We start from the raw sequence: 22,305 nt of genomic DNA on the forward strand, positions 1-22,305 counted from the left end.
TGTGTGTGTAAAATGCCCCAGTTAGCTATACCTGATGGTTAGGGTTACTCAGGCTCAAACCCTGTATCTTAGGTACAAGAAGCAGAAGTCTGAGTTTTCTACCCGTACCACCACTTCTGACTGAAGGAGAGCTCTCAACTGTACAAATTTTCACAGACTGGAATGTTTGGCTCATACCTTTGGTGTGTTCTTCAAATTTGGATGGCACAGTGATAGTATTGTCACCTCACAGCAAGAATTTCATTTGGATGGCACAGTGATAGTATTGTCACCTCACAGCAAGAATTTCTCTGGTTCGATTCTCAGCTGAAGTGCTTTCTGTGTGGAATCTGCATGTCCTTCCTTCATTTGTGTGGGTTTCCTTTGGGTGCTCCAGTTTCCTCCCACGATACAAAGACATACATCTGCAGCATTTCTCCCCGGGCTTCTGCTGAAAATTGGCTTGGTTCCAAGTTGGACTTTCCCAGTAAATAAATGTTAAATGAAAATAAAATAAAATGTATGGTTTTCTGGCAAGTCAGTGAGAAATGATTTCACTAAATAACGATAGCCATTTAAGTTTCAGTCTTCCTATCTTTTGGGAAACACATGGTAACACAACATTTTATTCTAGCAACTTTCTAAGATTATACAAGTAATGTTTAAAATATGTCCCGGGTTTCGGGTTTTGGGCCTTTGCCCCCCCCCCCCCCAAGTAAATTTTGGCTTTTTCCTGATTTCTTGTGCTGCACAGTTCTTCAGGGAAAGAGAAGTTTAGTGCTGCTTATGCAAAGACTACTTTCACTGTTAGTAGGACAACAGGTAGTACACTTGCTTTTGTTGCAGAAGGCTGTGGGTTCTACTCCCACAGTATGTAGATGGATTGCTGATATTGCACTGTGTTGTACTTTTAAAGGGGGTGGATTCTGCAGTCCTGAGACTGTCCTCCTTTGGCAGAGATACCTAGTAACTATGAACCTGTTATCAGTTTGCCAGCCATTCCCTATTAAAATATTACTAGCTTATTGTTTTAATGTAACACAGACAACTTATTCTTCAAGGGCAACAGGCACTTTACTTGTAGATGAAACAAAATACAAAGTTGTTTGCTAGCAGCAACCTCTTCATTAGTTACAGATCTCTTTAATGTGAAATTATTTAGATGACTTTTACTTCTGCAGAGATTGTGCATATTTACTGATACTGGTGGACTGTGGAAGTTTGAGTAGACTTATGATGGAAATGTTCTGAATTGGGCAGTTTTTTCATTACTGGTTCATGCATTTTGTTACATTGCTTACTGGAAAAATGTTCAAAACAATAAATTTAAAACACACCATAACAAGTGTGCTGTATTATACAAGGAATACAATTTACTACAGTCAGGAAAGTGTATCAAAGAACATATGTATGTTTCGTGTGCAAGGGGCCTATGATTTGAAAACAGCCTAAAGGTAATCTTTTGGCCAGATACAATTTCTTTGTATGTGGGTTTCGATGCTGTTTCAATGAATGTGAGTTTCGAGGGCAGAGACATTTTAATGCCAAGTCTATTTTCAAAGCGAAACTGTATTGCTTTATTTAGCAGATGTCTATTAGTGTTTGTGCTATAAAATGTAAAATAAAATACAAATTTTCATTGTAGAAGTAAAGCAGTATGCACATTACAGGGTTTATGGTAAATGGGGTGAAAAAGTCAAGTAATGGGAAATTGGAAGGGCTGCAGGGGGACTCTAGGCTGGAGCCACATTTTGGTTGTCTGTTCTTCAGTTTGCGTTTGAAAGTTGGTATCCCACAATTCCACTGGAGTGGGAGGGGTTACATAATTATGTATGCACATTTATGTTAATCAGCATACAGATTTGTACCTATTTTGCATGGGCCTTTGTCCAGATTTTTGATGTTTCCAGGTTGAGAAGTATGGTTCCACATAAATCATTCATTGCTTTATTTGGGGTATGCGTCTGTTTACATACCTTTTATTTCCTGTCATTACTCTGCTGAAGTGAAGACATCCTGTAACAACGAAAAACTGCTTCACCATGAATGTGTACGGCCTTTACAAGATTCATTAAACTTACCTGTAGATCAGCTGTAACTGCACATTCAGGAAATCTGATAATTGCAGTTTCTCTCTCAAAAAGGTATAGGCCTGTGCTTCTCCATGCAGGGCAAACTGAAAGAAATTGCAAAACTTGAGTTTAGACCGCTTTTCCTTGTCATTCGCTTACTGCAGAAACAGTTAAATTACATGAATACTCAAAATAACAACAGAGGTTTGAGACAGACTCCTTTGTGAAGTCATCAAACACAGGCCAAATACCAGTAGGTTTGTCTCTGAGCAAAAAAATTGTTCCAGCAACTACACCACCAATGTCACTTTTCATGGTTATGCACCATAAACAGGCATCCATCCATTTTATCTATCTAATCTATCTACCTACCAATCTATCTACCTACCTAGTTATCTAGCTATCTAACTACCCACCTCTCCGTTTTGCCTGTTTATTTTATTTTTATTTACTTACTCAGTGATGCAAAAGCTAAAGAGACAACAGCCTGGCCATGGTGTTTTCTCAGGTTTCACAAATCTTTGGTCAAAGATCAAGGAGGTAACTTCACACACACATCTTCTACCAGAAGGGTCCTGCAGCAGGTTATCTCATATAGGATGGACTCCTAATGTAAGGTAGTTTAGAGAACACAACACAAATGAGCATTGCTCAGCCAAGGTCAGCTTTACTGTGGATGGTACAACCAAATATTTCTGATGTATTAGAGTATAGGTAGAAGAAAACATGAAAATAACACACTTGATGGTTTTTAATAAACCACTGAAACATATTACAAGTATTCCTCATATGCAGTGCTCTGCACTATGTTCTGTCATGGCTCTGTGCATTATTAAACAATCACTTTTTAGTATATTACAAGCCTTTTTTGCCCTTAGAAAAGGAGACACAGTCAGAGTTCATTAAGTATTTCAATCAAAAGAAACAGTACTAAATTCTTATCTCAGGAAATCCAGACAAAGCCAAATATAATGGGGGGGCAAAGGTCCAAAATCAGGGTTATATTTTAATTATTGCTCTTTGTTGTTAGAATATCAGGTTTTGTATTAGTATGCATTTTCTGAAAGACGAAGTCTGAAACTCAAATGTCTGTCATTCTTTCTTGACTTCAATCTCAATGTCTGAAATACAACAGAAAGAGAGAAAGGAAATTATCTGTAGTCTTTACAATGCCTGAAAATGAAAAGCTTTTCCATTTACCTCCATAGTTTTTGTATGGAAGACCTCCTGCAAGATATAATGACAGAAACTAATATATACAACAAATCAATGTATTTGGAGTCTAAGGGAACTGGAGCATCCATATTGTCATTTTGAGGAATTGATGACCACGGCTCTTCCAAAGTTAACTAAATGCCTGTGATACGTGAATTTGTTTCTGTACATTTTGTAGGGTGATGTGCAGTCATTGATTAGTCCAGTAAAGAAGAAAATGCTGTGGAAATACAAATTGAAAATGTACTGCTTTGCAATGCAGTGGTGCTAAATATGATTTTTCTGTGAACAACAAGGAATGTAATTGGATGGGGCCACAAGAGTCACTCATTGGCAAACAATCTCTTAAAGGGGCTGTATAGCAGGAAGTCAGTAAAAAGTACAGTTTTGTACCTACCATAAATGTAGATGTTCGAGGATCCACATTGCTGCAGTCCTAACTATTGGGTAGTCCGCTGTCCAGTCGGCCCGAATACCAAAGTATATGGCTGACGTCGGTCAGGGCGCATTAGACTGACGTCAGTACGTCAGGGTACTAATGCGCATGACCGACGTCATATCCTCAGTCTTTTCTTGCCCCAGATGTCAGAAGACCCTGAAAAGATAAGGCCAAAACCAAAAACTCCAAAAATACCTGCACCAAAAATATGTACAATATATACAAAATTACCAGAACATAACCTCACCTGCACAACCACCCCTAAACACAGAGGGGAAGGAGGGAGGGTAAATTGGACTGCAGCAATGTGGATCCTCGAACATCTACATTTATGGTAGGTACAAAACTGTACTATGTTCTTCATTCCACATTGCTGCAGTCCTAACTATTGGGTAGAATCCCAAAGCAGAGGTAAGGGAGGCTGGCAAATCATAAGGAATTAGGAACTGACAACATGCCTTGCAAAATAGCTGTGGCAAAACCAGCCCTAGACTTAGAGTAGAGAGGAAGGTGATAATGCTTAGAGAAAGTATGCACTGAACTCCAAGTAGCTGCCTCCAAAATATCCTTAGTTGCCACCCCCCTTAGAATTGCAGTTGAAGTGGCAGTAGCCCTAGTGGAATGAGGCCTAATCCCAGCTGGAATCTCCTTACCATGATGGGAATAACAAAATGCAATGCAAAACCCAATCCACCTAGAAATAGTTTGTTTTGACACAGGCCTGCCCTGCGAACCCAAAGCAAAAGAAACAAACAACTGCTGAGACTGCCTAAAATCCTTAGTCCTGCTCAAATAATAACGCAATTGCCTGTGTACATCTAAAGTGTGCAAAATCTTTTCCCCTTTATTTTGGGGATCTGCATAAAAAGTGGGCAAATGAATAGTTTGGTTTAAAGCCACACTAGAAACCACCTTAGGCATAAAGGAAGGATTAGTACGTAAAGATACCCTATCCTTATGAAAAATCAAAAAAGGCTCTACTGCCATAAGGGCCTGCAACTCAGAAACCCTTCTTGCAGAAGTAATGGCTAACAAAAAAGCAGTCTTCCATGACAAGTATTTCAATTCAGCAGTAGCCGCAGGCTCAAAAGGTTGTAGAGTAAGTTTCTCCAACACAAAATTGAGATCCCAAGCAGGAGTAGGAGCTCACGTGGGGTCTTATATTCTTTGCCCCTCTAAGAAATTGCTTGAACAAAGGATGCGAAAACAATGGTGGGTCACAATCATAGTGAGCTGAAATTGCTGCAGCATGAATCTTAATGGAAGAGAAAGACAAACCTTTGTCCAATAACTCAGTAAGATATTGAAGAGCCACACTCAAATTAGGCTCAGAAATCTCTAAATTGTTTGCTGCACTCCAAAATAAAAATCTTTTCCATTTTTCGTACACTTTCCTTGTACTAGGTCTCCTGGCTTCCATAATCACATTTAAAACTTGTTGAGGAAGTTGAGACCTGCTGTCTTTCAAAACAGAATATGCCAGGCTGTTAGATGAAGAGAGTGAAGCTTGACATTGAGCAGGTGACCGTCCCTCTGAGACAACAGGTGTGGAATCAAGGGTAAAGGCCATGGAGGCTTCCTTACCAGACTCCTCAGTAATGGGTACCAGTGCTGCCGAGGCCAATCTGGAGCTATTAAAATCATCCTTGGCTTGTCTTGTCTGACCTTTAGAAGCACCTTTGGGAGAAGAGGCAGAGGTGGAAAAGCATACACATGAAGATTTTTCCAACTGAAAGAAAGAGCATCCACTTTCCAAGCTGTGTGATGAAACCTCTTTGTGCAAAACTTTGGCAGCTGGTGGTTTAGTGGAGAAGCGAACAGATCTATGTCTGGAGTTCCCCATGACACTGTCAATTTTGAAATACATGAAGATCCAGTTTCCACTCGTGGGGATCCATGATTTGTCTGCTTAACACATCTGCTAAGGAGTTCTGTGCTCGGCAGAAACCTTGCCTGAAGAGTTAGTTGCAAGCTGGGCGCAGTCTCCCATAAAATCATTGCTTGCCTGCACAATGGGTAAGAATGTGTTCCCCCTTGTTTGTTGATGTACCACATGACAGTTGTGTTGTCTGTTAGAATCAACACCTGCCCTGGAAGAAGTAACTCCTTGAAAGCCATTAATGCAAACTGGACTGCTAACATCTCTTTCATGTTGATATGTAGATGCTGTAGTCTGGCAGACCACTTGTCTTGTATCCACTTTCCATTTAGATGAGCTCCCCAAGCAATGTCTGAGGCATCTGTCATTAGAATCTGACTCGCCTCTGGCTGGGTCACAGAGAGTCCCTTGTTTAGGTGACATTCCTGAGCCCACCACAAGAATTCCTTTTGAATGCAAGGTATTATTTGAATGACAGTGTCCAAATCCTGGCAGTGCTGTGTCCATACATTTTTGAGATACCATTGCAGCTTCCTCATATGCAGTTTGGCATTGGGAAGCACCAGAATACAAGATGCCATGAACCCTAAGGCTTGAAGGACTGTCCTTGCAGTCAGCCCGGACTGAAGAGATAGTTGATGGAAGTAACTGGAAAGATTCTTTTGTTTGTCCGGGGTTAAAAAGGCCATCTGGGCTGCTGTATTCAGTCTCACACCCAGAAAGCACATGTCTTGAGAGGGTACTAGACTGGACTTTATTTCGTTCACAGAATACCCTAGGCATCTTAGCACTGCTATGACATATTCCAAATGCTGTAGAAGGTCTTCCTTTTCTTGAGCCAGAATCAGGCAGTCGTCCAAGTAAGGATAGATTTGAATTCCTTTTAGCCTGAAGTAAGCTATCACTGGAGCCAGAACCTTTGTGAATACTCTGGGTGCAGTAGATAAGCCAAAGGGCAATGCAGAGAACTGATAATGAGAATTTCCAGCTCGAAAACGCAGATACTTCCTGCAACTTAGTCTTATAGGCACATGAAGGTAAGCTTCCTTGAGATCTAAAGTTACCATCCAGTGATCTTTGCCCAGCAGAGGTAAAAGCTGTTGTAACGTCAACATTTTGAACCTGGGAATGTCCAAATAAGTGTTGAGGATAGATAAATCCAAAATTGGTCTCCACGTGTTCCCCTTCTTCGGTACTAGGAACAGTCGAGAATAAAATCCTAGGCCCTTTTCTGACACAGGAACTGGCTGAATGGCCCCTATTTGGAGCAACAGAGAAATCTGCTTGTGAGCCTCTTTTCTTTGTAGAGGAGGAATGTCTGGCATGCCTTTGAAAGGAGGCAAGGTATGGAAATAAAACCTGTAACCGTGGTGAATGATATCCAGAACCCATCTGTCTTGGGTAATTAAATCCCAATTTTCTTTGAAAAGAGACAGCCTTCCTCCCAAAGGTGCTGCCAGGCGAGAATGCACTGGCAGCTGAAAAGGCAGGTCATTGGGCCTGCTTACGAAAGGACTGACCCCTGCCCTCACCAGAAGTCTGAGCAGGGGAACTCCCTGTCCTAGGCCTAAAAGAACCTTGAGCTCTGCCCCTACCACGTCTAGACCTACCCCTAGACTGGGAATCATAAGCAGGATAAGTCCATCCCTTAGTAGGCCAATTTCTACTAAACTTCGGAGGCTGCACCTGCAAAAAATCTTTAACAGTTTGCATAGACTTAGCCTTGCCCTCCATTTTCTTTAAAACTGCTTCCACAGGCGAACCAAACAACACATCAGACTGCAAAGGAGCATCCAAAATCCTTGTTTTAACATGCTCAGCCAAATTCTGATCTCTCAACCAGGCATGCCTACGAAGAACAGAACCAGTGGCAGCCACCCTCGAGGAGGCCTGCACAGCATCAAAACCACACTGCAAGGAATGTTTACCCACCTGTTCAGACACATGAACTAAATCCTGCAACTCTTTACACTCAATACCTTCTGCCAGAGCATCCACCTTAGATTTCAATTGTGAGAGGAGGTAATTCTGATATTTTAACATGTGAAACTGACAATTCAACGCCCTCATGGCTAAAGTGGAAGAAGTATACACTTTCTTTCCCCATCTATCCAAAGCCCTTGCCTCTTTATCAGGAGGAACAGGATTTTTAACAACAGAGGCCTTCACACCTTTAGGCCCCTGAGAGACAGTTTCCGGGTCTGCCCTAGGACTCTTAAAAAGATACTTATGAGCTTCAGGCACCCTATAGTACCTATCTGGTTTAACTGGGGCAGGAGGCAAAGAATCAGGATTCAGGGATGCCTCTGCAAAAACATCTTCCACCACATTCAGAACAGGAGGTATAGCTAAAGGCCTATGCTGGGGTAAAAACAAGAATTCCCTAAGCCTCTTTCTGGAATCAGAGAAATCTTGACCTTCCCATTTAAAATGCTCCCTCATGGAATGCAGAGTCTCTGAAAATGAAAAATCCTCAGGAGGAGAAGCTGAAGGAGTAGAATCATCCACATCAGAATCAGAATAAGGAGGATACTCCTGCAAGTCTTCAGCCGAAGACTCTGAAGCCTCCGAACATTGCTCAAAACTCTCAAACTCAGGTTCCACCCTAGGCCTCTTATCAGGAGGGGGCATAGAACCTCTAATCATAGTAATCAAATCCTCTGCCATTTTAAGCATATGTTTCTTAGGCAAAGACCCTGAAGCACTAGGAGAAACCCCCACTGAAGCTAAACTTGGCCTGCCTCTCAAAGAAGCCTTGGAAACAGAAGGGGAGGCTCTAACCACCTTAGGAAGAGAGGGAAGAACAGCCACCTGAGAAGCCCCCTCAGCCTGGCCTACTTCCTGAGAGGATACATCCTGCAACAGTAAAGTCTCTCCCTGAGACTCCAAAGAAACACTAGGCAGAACCTCCGGCTCCACTGAGCCTTCTAAAGAACCGACGTCAGGGACTGTCGGTTCTTCTACCCTAGGCTTTGCCGCTTTGTCCTTGCGCTTTTTGGTCGAAGCGGGCGTCGGAGCATCCGACGGCATTTTATAATTACAACGCTTCCCAAAAACTAACCTGGCACAGTCCAACCTTCTCTTAATAGTGAGTTTGTTAAACCTAGCACAAGAGCGGCATCCAACAACGTCGTGCTCAGGCCCTAAACAAGGTATACACAAAGTATGGTAATCCCTATGAGGTATCTGTTTCCCACAAGAAATACAGTTATTCACTTTTTCTGACATCCGGTTAAACACTGAGGCAAGAAAAAACCAAAATATTCCCCAACGGGGTACTTAGCCAACTTTGATTCGGTCTGAAACTCTGACTTCAGAAACTTTCAGAACGCCAACCTGCACTCGCAAAATTGCTTCTGCATCGGACCATGCGGCAAAAAAGACTGAGGATATGACGTCGGTCATGCGCATTAGTACCCTGACGTACTGACGTCAGTCTAATGCGCCCTGACCGACGTCAGCCATATACTTTGGTATTCGGGCCGACTGGACAGCGGACTACCCAATAGTTAGGACTGCAGCAATGTGGAATGAAGAACATCCAACACAAGCATGTTGACAGGCTATAAGCATAGGATCATACATGGAGGCGCTAGAGAAGTGCACATCAAGCAGCATAGGGAGTGTGTATTAAATTATGTCATCTATGAGAGGAACCAATGTTCCACAGTGAAGGTTAATACTACTACAGTGATTAGTACAGCAGGAACAAAAAGTATTGGTGATGCAACCTTAAGTCCACCACAGCATGCACCACATGCTCTTTAACGCACATGACAGTGGGGAGGAGCTGAAGAAAAGCACATAGCAAAGTGAAGTGGAGAATGCAAAGTTTATTGCAAAGTTATGGAGCGGAGTACATTTAGAGATCTACAGAAGGCCATCATGCAACGGTGTGCAGCAGTGATGAACATGGGAGGGCAATTACAACTAGCAGAGGGACAATCATTGCACCAGGTGATTTGTAGACAGAAGATGAGATAATTGCCACCAACATGCACAACCATCTTAAGTCTGAGTAAAATACTGATCAGCAATGAGCCTTTGCAGCATGAAACCTTCATGATTAATTGTATGACACTGGAAGACACACAATCACAGGTTCATAAGTAAGTACTAGACAACCGGTCTACAAACCATTACAAGCCTAGCCAATAAACCAAATTCAGAAGTCCCTCACAATCTCAAGGAGTGCAACAGAAGTTACACTGGAGGAGAATTTGACCTGCCCATCCAATTATCTAGGTTAGCCCTAGAAGTGACAATGTACTACTCTTTCTGACATTTAGAGGGTTTGTTCCAAATGTGGTAGATGTGCCCATGTATGCAAAATTAACAAGGGAAAGGAATCTACTTGATCTGCCTGTGTCAAACTCCTGGATGATGGATGGGACATTTTCAGCACAGATCATGACTTGCCAGCCATAATACATGACGCACTGCAGTACAGGTAAAGGAGATGTCCCGACTATGTGCAAATGGGAAGCAAGACATAAAATATGTACTAGGATGTCCTGACATGCATGTATTGACTAGCATAGCAGAGGCGTAGCACTTGAAACTGTGACCAACGTACATAATCCTGCATTTTGAAAGGATGGCAACAATGCAGCATGTATTCTCAGTGGCAGGACTCCAGGGCTGCCTATTGTATCTTAGCCATCTTAGTAACATGAGAGCTGAAGAAATGCAGATTGCATATGAAATACTACAATGTACCCTCAGCACTAGCTGGAGGTGAAACCCTAGGTCCTCCTAGTCTTCCTGCTCCAAAAACATAACCCTGCAGTGTACAAGAACCTGTGCAGGTGGCTGTTGGATGCCAGTAAATACCTATTCCCATGGTTTGAAGACCCATATATCCTGGAATGACCATGGCCACATGCAACCAGGGTGAATAAATGAGACCATCTAACACGGCTGTTCCCACTGACATTCTGGTCAGAGAATGACCAAAACAATGGAGGACCTACCATGTACCACAGTATGCTGCCTTGTCCCACAGTCTCTGACCCACACACACACACACACACACACACACACACACACACACACACACACACACTGTAGATTTAATATATGTCTGTCTGTCCAGCTGTGGCTGTTTTTCAGAAAATTCAGTCATTCCTTTGTTGCAAGTCAGCCTAGCTGTCATGATAAAAGTATGTTTAATTGCCATTATATAATATCCATCCTCAAATTATAGCCAGCAATTCACTTTGTTGAATTACTGTTTGTTTGCTTACTGCATACTGCCTTTCCCAGTAGTCACTGTCAGCCTGCAGCTACTTATGTTAAAGTTATTAAACTTTTTGTTTACAGGTCTGCAACCCCTGCTGTGAGGATATGGGCTGCATTCATATCCTGATAAGCAGGCACGTGCCCCTGCTGGCAAACAACTTCTCCTGTCTGCCCCAAATGCATTTCCCAGCTAAAGCATTCACGTCAGCTACCCATATTGGTGCAGCACTATCTGCAGTGTGGGTGTTACTTCATTGCAGTCTGCCATTCGGCTTTGTCCTGCACCAAGCTATATTCCAAACCCTGTGCCTGACCATTACTTCCACAGGTGTTTTCTTTGTCAAGTCCTATGCACTGGACACTTGTATTGTTCACAGAGCTGTCCAGTCCTGCCCCCCCCCCAAACACACATTGACTGTTTGATGATCTACTTTTACCCCACAAAGTTTCTGTCTTCACTAAGGAAATGTTGCTGTGTTGCACTCAGGCTGTCTCTTTCTCTTGTTTCTCTGGACCTCTGAAACTGACAAAGGTGTTTTTTTTCTACAGCCACTGTGATGGGCTGTATGAAGTGGCTGAACTTCCTGGAGTTCTTCGCACCTTTATAGGTTGCTCTGCTATCCTCGCATTAACTGCTCCCAATGCTTAGCGCTCTGTTTCACATTTTCATCTTTTCAGTCAACTACTACTTCAGTCCCCAGCTTTCAGTATTGCACGACACATTTTACTTTCCTTTTATTAAGTGTTGATTATCCAAGAAAATCAAATCAGGGTTGGGAGGGATAGAAGGAACTCCTGAAGGATGAAAAACAACATCTGCATGGGCCACTAAGACACACTAGGATCTCCTTTGACTTGGATTCCATGGCTTTGAGAAGAACTTTTTGCAACTGCAGAAGTGGGAGAAACACATAGAGGAGACTTTTTTTTTTACCAAGTCTGAGTTAAAATGCATTTGGCTCTATTACTATTGAAATGAGGAATTATTAAGAAGAACCTCTTACATTTGGTATGAGGGGGGACAAAAAGACTTCAGACCACATATCCTCACATCCTGAAAATCATCTTTGCTGATGGACTGATGTCCCATTTATGTAGTATCAGGATGTTTTGCATAACTGCTCTGCCAAACGGGGTGCCCATAGCACATGGACTGCTAATAAGACTCTGGTTTCTGAAGTCTCTCCTCTAAATGTGCATGGCTTCCCTGCAAAACGGTTGCTAATGTATAAAAATGCAGACATTCTAGCCATCTGTATGAAAACAGGATATGGAAGAATATATTACTCAAAAACTTAGAGAAAGAAACTCTTTCATATCCAAGTATAGTATATATAGTTTAGTATATATACTAGTATGAAATCAGAGTTCTTCCTTGGACCAATATCTTTATGCCATATATAACAGCAGTGTCCTCCCCAACCAAGGCAAGAGACATCAACAGTAAGCATTATTTTGAAAATTTAATTCACAAAGGGTTTGCCTACGGCGACATTGGCTGAAGTCAACCACCAATGCTGATGTTTCTTTTAAGAGGCAGAACTCTTGATCACATTTTCCAATACATCCAAGTCCTGAGACCATTGGATCTTGAAGATCCAATGTGAACCCTCCAATGGAATATTGCATGAGGGGCCACTAAAATTTCTACTACCTGAGATAAAGCATTACCCACAATTTGATCATACAATAAAAAGAATGTGTGGAGAGAATATCTAAGATCCTTTCTAGGGATAAAAATACCCTGCTATGTTTAGGTATCCAGACAACAGCCTCTGAAAGTCATGAGCTATGCTTTTGTTAGGCAGGTCTTTTGGTTGTTCACAGTGATCTTTAAGGAGTGAAAGGTTTGGATCAGAAAGTCTTTCTCTTGGAGAAGACACTTTTGATGTTGACCACTAGGAACCAGTTCTCTTAACAGTGAGACAAGTTTGTTCCATCTAATTACAGGAAAGTAGCTACTACTGATGCAACCTGCCAACTTTCTATTTGTTGAAGTAAAGACAAATAACAGTCTTCTGAACTAGAAATGGACCAACTCTAGTTAAAAAGTATAGGAATTTTCTTGACCAGTTCCTGAATTTCACGTTCAGGAATCCTGAAGATCTAAAGAGCACATGTAGACTTATTTGGACAGCAGTGGGGGTAGAGGTTTTTTCCTCTCAAACCTGCCAACCATTCATTTTTTCATAATCAAAGTAATATGTTTTCTCGATTTAACAGCCAGTCATGGTGAAGCCATCATCCAGGCAACCATGAGTGGGTTCTGGTGTTCTAATTACCTTTCACCCTAGCCATGACATGGACGTCAGTAATGCAGGAACTTCAGTGCTGGCCTGATGACACCTATACTCTTGCACAAGTGCTTAAATCCAATCACAATGCATTCACACTCCCTGGCAGCTCTATGAACACACGCTGGTCATTTTCAGCTGCTGTACTTTCAGTGGCCATTATTTGGGATCAGTATAACAGTGGATAGGGTTGCTTTACTCCTCCTGAAATGCCTAGGTCCTACATTACCAGCATAGCTAAATGATCCCAGGTCATCTAGGCAATAGTTAGGATTTTATCCCTTTACTCCATGGAACTGGCTCAATAAAGGAGCATTGAAAAGTGACCATATGAAAGGATTCTTTTGGAATGAAGTTCTTAACGTTATTTAAATCCAATACTGATCTTAGGTCTCATTTTTGGGAGGACAAAAAAAAATGCAGAACAGCAGCAGCTATAAGTGTCCACTCGGCTTGTGGGACCTCCCAGATTGCTCTTTTCTCAAGCAACATGTACATGTACTTTCTTAAAAATCATTTTTTTTTTTTTACAAGGCATATTTTGGTGATGGGAAGAAAGGGGTATAGAAGGGGAAAACAGCTTTAAATAATATATTCTTGCAATAGTTTCCTTTACCCACTCATTGATGGCAATCCTGACTCAAAGTGGTACGCAGAGGAGGAACATCTTCCCTCCAGCCACCTCCATCTTAGGTCTTAGGTCTATATTAGAACATCGAAGTTTCAAAACTTTGAATGTTCTAATATCGACCCATATTCAGTGAATGTTGAAAATATCGAAGCAACAGAAAATCAAATTTATTCCTATGGAAAGAATTTGGTTGTCCGTTTCTGTTGCTTCGGTATTTTCAGTGCTGTGGTGGAAAGTTACAGGTCGGGTTCAGGAGAGTGAGCGACTGAGCGTGGGTTACGTGAGTTAGGGTTAGGCCGCGGGTGAGGCGAGTGTGCGATAGTGATGGACCTTAGGGTTAGGGTTAAGTTAAGTGGATAGTTAGTGGTGTATGTATAGTTTAGTGCAGGGTTAGGTGTAAGATTTTAGGTGTATGTGTGTGGATTGCTGTTTGTTTGGTGTGCTTGTGTTGTATGTATGTGCTTTGGAACAGTGAATTTTTTCCCTAAGAAAAAATTTGCTGTTCTGTACGTTTGATGTTTTCAGCTTTCATTGAATAGGGTTCAATATTAGAACATTCAAAGTTTTGAAACTTCGGTGTTCTAATATAGACCCTCCATCTTGGAGTAGCAGACTGCAAGGACTGCTGTATCCTTCATGTGCCTGCCTGCAGTCTCCCTAAATTCACCAAGGACCTTGACCTCTGGACTGCTGCTCTCATTGGTATTAAGAAGAGGCAGTTTGTACATACCCTTGAAATTCTTGGTTTTGAGGCTATGGGTTTCAGTGAAAATTGCAGTCTGCATTCGTGTGAAGTAGCATTATCAGGTTTGAAATTTCATACACACATAATATTAAGGTTTGTCCTTTTTTCTTCATAGGTTTAAGTGACTCATCAATTTCTGGACCAAACAGCAAGAAACCATTAAAGAATGAAGCTATAAAGGTGCCTTGACATAGTACACTGATGCAGTAAAGTAGAACCAGGAATGCTGACATATGGCTAGCATATACAGAGCAGATCATTAGGCAACCACTCGTCTATATTGTACTATCTTATTATGAAAACAGTGAACACTATTTCATCGTACTGATATTATCTAAACAACAAAATATCGAACAAACGGAACAGCAAATTTTTTCCCAGGGAAAAAAATTCACTGCTCCATTAAAAAAAACAAAAAAAACAAACACAAATTTAAGTGGGGGGCTTTGCCCCCCACAACCACCCTACTTAAATATACCAAGTCCGAGATCGCATCATAGTGGAGAAAATGGCAAAGTCCCGAAGACGGCCCACTGAATTTTTTCCCTGGGAAAATATTCAATGTTCCGTGACTTCGCTATTTTGCCATTTCGACAGTATCGGATCGACTAAATAGCATTCGCTATTTAGTCCATTCGATACTGTTATATAGACCCTGCAACCACTGGTTGAAGATGATGTTTGGGCCTTACATGTTTCATTAAGCCCACTGATTGGCATTTACTTAACAGAATGGTATAGCAAGTTTCACCAAAAATACAGTATATAAATTAGGTAAACTTAACTCCTTTATGGATAGAGTGGGGGGCATAAGTACTTGCTTTCCCAATTTATCCAAAGCCTCTGAATTTCTTTCTTAGGATGGATAGTGGGAGGCTGGATATGATGTGTCTTTTTCAGAACCAGAGTAGAGTCACTGAGGCCCAGCATGGGAGTTTCTACCCATAATGAACACTCACTGGGGTATGGGTCCTTTAATCCATCTTTCTGAATCACACTCGCTGGGCATTCCCAGTGTACAGCAGTGAAGGGACCACCCAGGAGACCTTTGACAACTATTTCTTGAGGAGGAAACTGCATCAGTGGGACATCTCCCAGGCCCCTGCTTGTAAAGGTTTCATTTCCGAAGCCCCTGCTTACACTTATCAAGGGTACCAGAACTTGTCAGAGATTTGGGATGTATGGCAAGACTTAAAAAGGCCCTTCTGGTCATTAGCTTAGTACACACATATGAACCTATGAACCTCACCCTCTTCTACACTCACCTAATATAACCAAATTTAAGAAAATCAAGACAACAGAGAAGGGAAACAACCATATTCATCACCTTCAATATCTTCTGAGATTTGTCCATACTCTATGAAAGGCTGTACAGATTTTGTCTTTTGTGGACTTGTTTTAGGTTTCTTGATTTCAGGAAAGTATCTGCCTACCTGTTGATTTGCTAGGTTGATCTACTGTTGCAATATGGGAAGGATGAACCACTAGATAGAGAGGGAGGGGATGAAAAGGAGGCTGGTTGGGGCTAGAGTGCAGAGACCAGCCAGCAGGGAACCTCAACTGAGCGGAGTGCAATAGTTTGCAGCTCAAATCCTGACTAAGATAATACAGTCTGTAAATGAGCAAGGAGTGCCACTCTTTGCACCTGTGCATAAGTTAGTGAAAACGTTAGCAATAGTTAAGGAACTGTGAAAATACCACCAATGGCGGAGGAGCAGACATCTCCCCATCTCAAATTAGGTGAGTCAATGTTAGAAAAGAGAAGTCGGGTAAAATGATATCAGTAGGCAAGTACCAGTGGGATAACCAAATCACCTAGTGCATTATAGTCTCTGTGTACAAAAATAAGGAAGATATTTACAAATGTGAAAAAATGGAAATAAGGAAGGTCCAACTGGGCATTCCTATGCTTGTAGAAAACATCATAACAAGGTCCCAAGGAAACTGATTTTGGCAATCCCATGACAGTGTGACGTCTCAGAAACATTGACAGAATAAGTACAGTCTGGGAAGAGGGGCCAATGATAAAATCAAGAACAGTGTTCAGATTCACAAGGGTCTCCCTGAGAGTGTGGGTACACATCAGTATTAAGCTCTGAAGCCTCTCCTATTCATACAATGATATACTACATCAGCAGACAGGACAGACTGGCAAAGCTGTTGTTTACAGATGACTAGACATTACAAGCACACTTTGAATAAGAACTTTAACAAATACAGGAGGATTAGCATGCAAAACTGAAGACACATGGGATGAAGCTGACTGCAGGCAAGACAATGATGATGACAGCAAATGGGAATCAGAAGTAACTAAAAACTGAGATAGAAGAGAAAATAGTGAAATGGATTAATACCTATTTGGGAGGTATGGTTGAGGAGAAGGGAAGTCATCGGTTGGCACAGTGTCATGGGTGCTGTGCGTCAGAAGAATGCCATAGAATGGCAAAGACACTGAAAAGTAAGATATAGAACACAGTGATGTGACCAGTGCTTCTGCGTGGTACAGAAAACTGGGCAGTAAAGGCAAAGCAGCTGAGGAAATTTGAGGTGATGAACTGACATGGATATATGGATACACACTTTGGGAAAGATAAAAAGTTAGTGCATTAGAAAAAAACGCTGAAGAAGTCCCAATCACAGAGAAAATCAAGGTGAACAGATTATGATGGTTTAGCCACATGTGCAGAAAAGTGAAACATGATTTGCTAAAGCAGATTTGTGATAAACAGGAAGAAAGTAAGAAGGAATGAGAATGCCCAACCAAGAGATGTGCGGATTGTATGATAGAAGATCTGTGGCCTTCAAAGACGTTAGGAGAGTTGCTCTGACATCATTGTGACTAACATCTGTTGAAATAGAATTGAATGAAACATTATCTGTCTGGCAGGATTCAAGGAGGCAAACACCTGTACAGTGATATTGTAAGATTGACACCTGTTTTGCTGCAGTGTGATGCCTTTGGTAAGAAAGTGCCTACAACTTTTCTATTAGCCCCTCCACCTCAGGTCTCTGGCCACTGACTAGCACCAACTTTTTTTTTGTCCCATACAGCTCTCTGGCTATTGATGGCATCTCTGGACCCCACTCTACCTCTTCAGCCAGTGTCCAGACAACCCTTCTTGATCTGGGCTACTTCTAGTAAGAGGACATAGGAAAGCATACCTCTCTACTACAGGTGGCCAGTGGTGAAGACTGGTTAGTTTATGCCTTGGTACTGCAATAGAATTTTTTTCTGCATGTTGTGTGTAACTGCTTCCCTGTGGAAGGGCATATTGAGGAAGTGAGACTTATTACCTACTGCTTGGTAGGCCTTGTGAAGTCCAGCCAATACGCCACCGGACTGCCACCAATTAAATGTGACATCACTTACTATCCTGGGTCAGTAACTTAGCAGCTTCAATCCTCACTACTGACTCCAATGTGAGGCTGCCACTTAAACAGGAGTAATATTTCACAATTTCCTCTAAGAGCACAACAAGAACACACACTATAATCTGAGACTGGACTGTATACTTCTGTCCACTCCTAATATAACTCCTTATTACAGACTTCAAATCAATGTGTCCCAGTTTAAGACCTCTGGTACTCGCATTCAAAGTAAATTTAAATCTCAAACATCCAAACACTTCTGGGAAAGCATGACATAGATTTCCAGCAGTGTCCCTTCCCCAAATAATAATGTAATGCTGCCCACCAATCAGAATGCTTTTATGCCCTTCTAACGGGGTGTCCAATTATGAAAATTAAATATCATAATAAATGACAGCTATGACCAGGCCGTCAAGGTGACCTGAGAAGTATCAAACAGGTTTAATCGCTCTCTAATCTCTACAGAACACATTTATTTCCAGCCACAACATAAAGTAATGAAAAACATTTAATAATAAGTAAAATTATTACAAGAATGTGAATCAATAACTTTCAACAAACTCTAGAATTCAAGCACCAAAAATGTAAAATTAAACCACAGGATAGAAGTCCATCATTCTAGGAAAACTGAATAACTAAACTTTCCTATTCTAACTACAGAATACTGTCCTTAATCTAATCTAACACATAACAACAAGGCAAATGCAGGCTTACTTTTTTTGGTGAGTTCTCTTTCCTTTGGGTATCACTGCACACCACTGTAACTGACTGTGACTCTTCACAAACTGCTCAACACTTGACTAACTGCACAACTTAAAGTCTCAACTGTCTTATTTTAAAAATAACAGTCAGTTGTTTGAAAGTTATTTTTCCTATCAACCAACTGTTCAAATAATCACCTTGCTCCCAGGAACAGTCTAATGACATCACCTAGTGTTCAGCTGATTCTCCACAGTCCTTTGGAATCTCCCTCACAAACATGTATAATTAGAAATGTATCAAAACACTGACAGATTTTTAAACATTCTGTTTAAACAGGGAAATACTCAACATTTAAAAAACTTACTTACATTTCACAATTAAAACATGCTGGCATACAATGCAAGTTAATCTGAAATTATACACAAATCTCCTGCAAGACATGTTAACACAAATGACATTTTTTTTTCATTTCTTCACAGGCATGTCTTCTGCCCCGAACTGTTGCTATACCAGATAGTCTCCAACAGGTGGCAGTAATGCAGTTGTCAGAAATCATCTCCCTTTGCTCAAACATTAAATCTAATTAATAATAAAATGCTATAGGACAAATCGCTCTTAATCTTGTAATTCCAAAAATGTGGAACACTACCTATCTGGATGTGGAACAAATGGGCAAAATGTGGAAGACCTCAGTTGAGGAACAAATTGGCAAAATTTACAACACTTAAGAATAACTTCAACTAGGAAATTCATGGTACACACAACAATTTTTGCTTGCTTTAATACAGTTCTTTTGATAAATTAATCTTCTTCTCTTTCGGCTGTTCCCATTAGGGGTCACCACAGTGGATCATCTGTTTCCATTTCTTCCTGTCCTCTGCATATTGCTGTGTCACACCAACCACCTGCATGTCCTCTCTCACCACATCCATAAACCTTATTTTAGGCCTTCCTCTTACCTGGCAGCTCCATCCTTAGCATCATTTTCCCAATATACCCAGCATCCCTCCTCAGCACATGTCCAAACCAACGCAATCTCGCCTCTCTGATTTTGTCTCCAAACCGTCCAACCTGAGCTGACCCTCTAATATACTGATTCCTAATCCTGTCCATCCTTGTCACACCCAGTGCAAATCTTAACATCTTTAACTCTGCCACTTCCAGCTCCGACTCCTGCCTTTTTGTCAAAGCCACCATCTCCAACTCATACAACATAGCTGATCTCACTACCCTCTCGTAGACCTTCTCTTTCACTCTTACTGGTACCAGTCTATCACAAATCTCTCCTGACACTCTTCTCCACCCATTCCACCCTACCTGTACTCTCTTACACACTCGCCATTAATCTGAACTGTTGATCCCAAGTACTTAAACTCATCCACTTTCGCCAACTCTACTTCGTGCATCCTCACCATTCCTCTATCCTCCCTCTCATTCACACACACATATTCAGTCTTATTCCTGCTGACCTTTATTCCTCTCCTCTCTAGAGCATATCTCCACCTCTCCTGGGTCTCCTCCACCTGTTCCCTACTCTCACTACAGATCACAATGTCATCTGCAAGCATCATAGTCCACGGGGCCTCCTGTCTATCTAGTCTGCCAACCTGTCCTTCACCATTACAAATAAGAAAGGGCTCAGAGCTGATCCTTGATGTAATCCCACCTCCACCTTAAATGCATCTGTCACTCCCACTGCAGATTTCACCATTGTCACACTACCCTCATACATATCCTGTACCACTCTTACATACTTCTCTGCCACTCCTGACTTCCTCATACAATACCACAACCCCTCTCTAGGCACCCTATTATATGCTTCTCCAAGTCCACCAAGACACAATGCAACTCCTTCTGACCTTCTCTATATTTCTCCATCAACACTCTCCGAGCAAACATTGCATCTGTAGTTCTCCTTCCCGGCATGAAACCATACTGCTGATCACTAATCATCACCTCCCTTCTTAACATAGCTTCTACCACTCTTACCCATAACTTCAAGCTGTGACTGATCAGTTTTATCCCTCTATAGTTACTACAGCTCTGCACATCATTTTTAAAAATAGGTACCAAAACACTTTCTCCACTCCTCAGGCATCCTCTATATTTACTATTTATCTTTTGATAAATTAATATGATTCATTATTATCACCCATGGATATGCATTTAAAAATGTCTTGACGACTGCATAAAAGATTGTTTCAATGTAGAACAGCAAAGAAAATGGAACTTCTAAGATATAAAATAACGAAGTTCCTTTTAACAAGCTACAGTTGAGAGTTATGATAGGTCATTAACAATTACACACAAAATTCTACCTTAACACCAAATTCATCCAGCTATATTAATTCTAATTTAAAATATTTAAAAAGTACACACTCAAAAACCCTGGTGTAAAAAGTAGGCTTTTTAAAATTAATTTCCGTTTCCTTTACTAAAGAAATCATCGTAAGTACTAGCTGTAAGAAAAACAAGACTGGAAAATGAACACATTTATATATTGGTTTAACTGTCTTAAAATAACTACATTACTATAAGCCAACAGCATTACCCATAACTATAGACTGGATTCAGTAGAATGATCGATTATATAAAACTATCAGATGATATTTATTTAACATTGGTTTACCGGGAAAGTTAGACTTGGAACGAGTCAATTTTCCAAGGAGGCCTGGGGAGAAACGCTCCAAACGCATGTCTTTGTAATGTGGGAGGAAACCCACCTGAACTCAGGGGTGAAATGCAGACTCCGCACTGAAGGCACCCCAGCCAACAATCGAACTGGAGAACCTTTTGCTGTGAGGCGACAATGTAAACCGGTGCACCACTGCACCATTCAAATTACAGATTATGATAAACTGCTTTGAAAGAATAGCCTAGTCTATTCATTTTTAATGAGAAAAGTCATCAAAATCAGTGCAATCAGAAATCTATAAAAAAAAAATAATTTCCTTTTGGCTGACACTAACTTAATATACTGCTTATAAAATTAGCTAATTATTTGCTTATAACATGTATAACTATAATTGTAAATTGTTTATTGTAAACCTTTTTTATCGGAGTTACATCATTTCGACTAGTTATTGTTGATCTAATGTCATGTTTTGGATTTTCCAGTGAATAACACAACCTATAAGATGATGTTAAATCACAAGTCACTGCTATCAGAAATGTATTTGAAATGCATACTACAAACTAATTATCCAGATTGGGCAGAGATTGATAAAAGGTTTACTTCTAGCTTTTGCTAAAAAATTTACTTATTTGCCTGTTTTGAAAAGCTGAACATGTTCCTTCAGAGTAGATTTCATACACCAGATAAAATCCAGAAAATGATTAATACAAATGTATACTTGTTGTTGGAAATGTAACAAACTTAATGAACAGTGACACAAACATCACTGTAAATGGTATCATGATTTTTGGGTAGCTTTCAAATATTTGCTCAGTCCTTGCAGACAGATAAATTTCAATTCATGAAATATTTGGTACTGTTAAATACTTCAATGCCTAGTTGTCTTGGAGTTTGTTAGCTGCAGTTAGGGAAACTTAATAGACATGGGAGAAAAACTATGGGCCAGATTCATTAAAGCCTACACGCTCTCTATTCAAGAGCAACCCTACAGCATTTTTTTGTGCTTTCTAGTCTCTCAGAAAGATTACACTAAGTGTACATGTAGTCTACACTTTGTGGTAACCTTTATGAATCCCCCTCAAGAAAATCAGTAGAGAAACTAAA

At 40.9% G+C, this 22,305-nt stretch overlaps 1 protein-coding gene across 1 annotated transcript in view; it reads right to left on the bottom strand.

The window, feature by feature from the left end:
• The window catches only part of LOC122810362 (TRPM8 channel-associated factor homolog), a 430,351-nt gene that overhangs the window by 236,118 nt on the left and 171,928 nt on the right, over window positions 1–22,305 (bottom strand). The window contains exon 3 of the mRNA XM_044081946.1: window positions 2,061–2,155. Within this exon, the coding sequence (XP_043937881.1) occupies window positions 2,061–2,155 (95 nt within the window). The remainder of the gene's footprint in view (window positions 1–2,060; window positions 2,156–22,305) is intronic.

The sequence above is a fragment of the Protopterus annectens genome, chromosome 8.part1 (genome assembly GCF_019279795.1).
Source record: "Protopterus annectens isolate FY-2018-M chromosome 8.part1, PAN1.0, whole genome shotgun sequence".
In the NCBI taxonomy this organism is placed as follows: Eukaryota; Metazoa; Chordata; order Ceratodontiformes; family Protopteridae; genus Protopterus; species Protopterus annectens.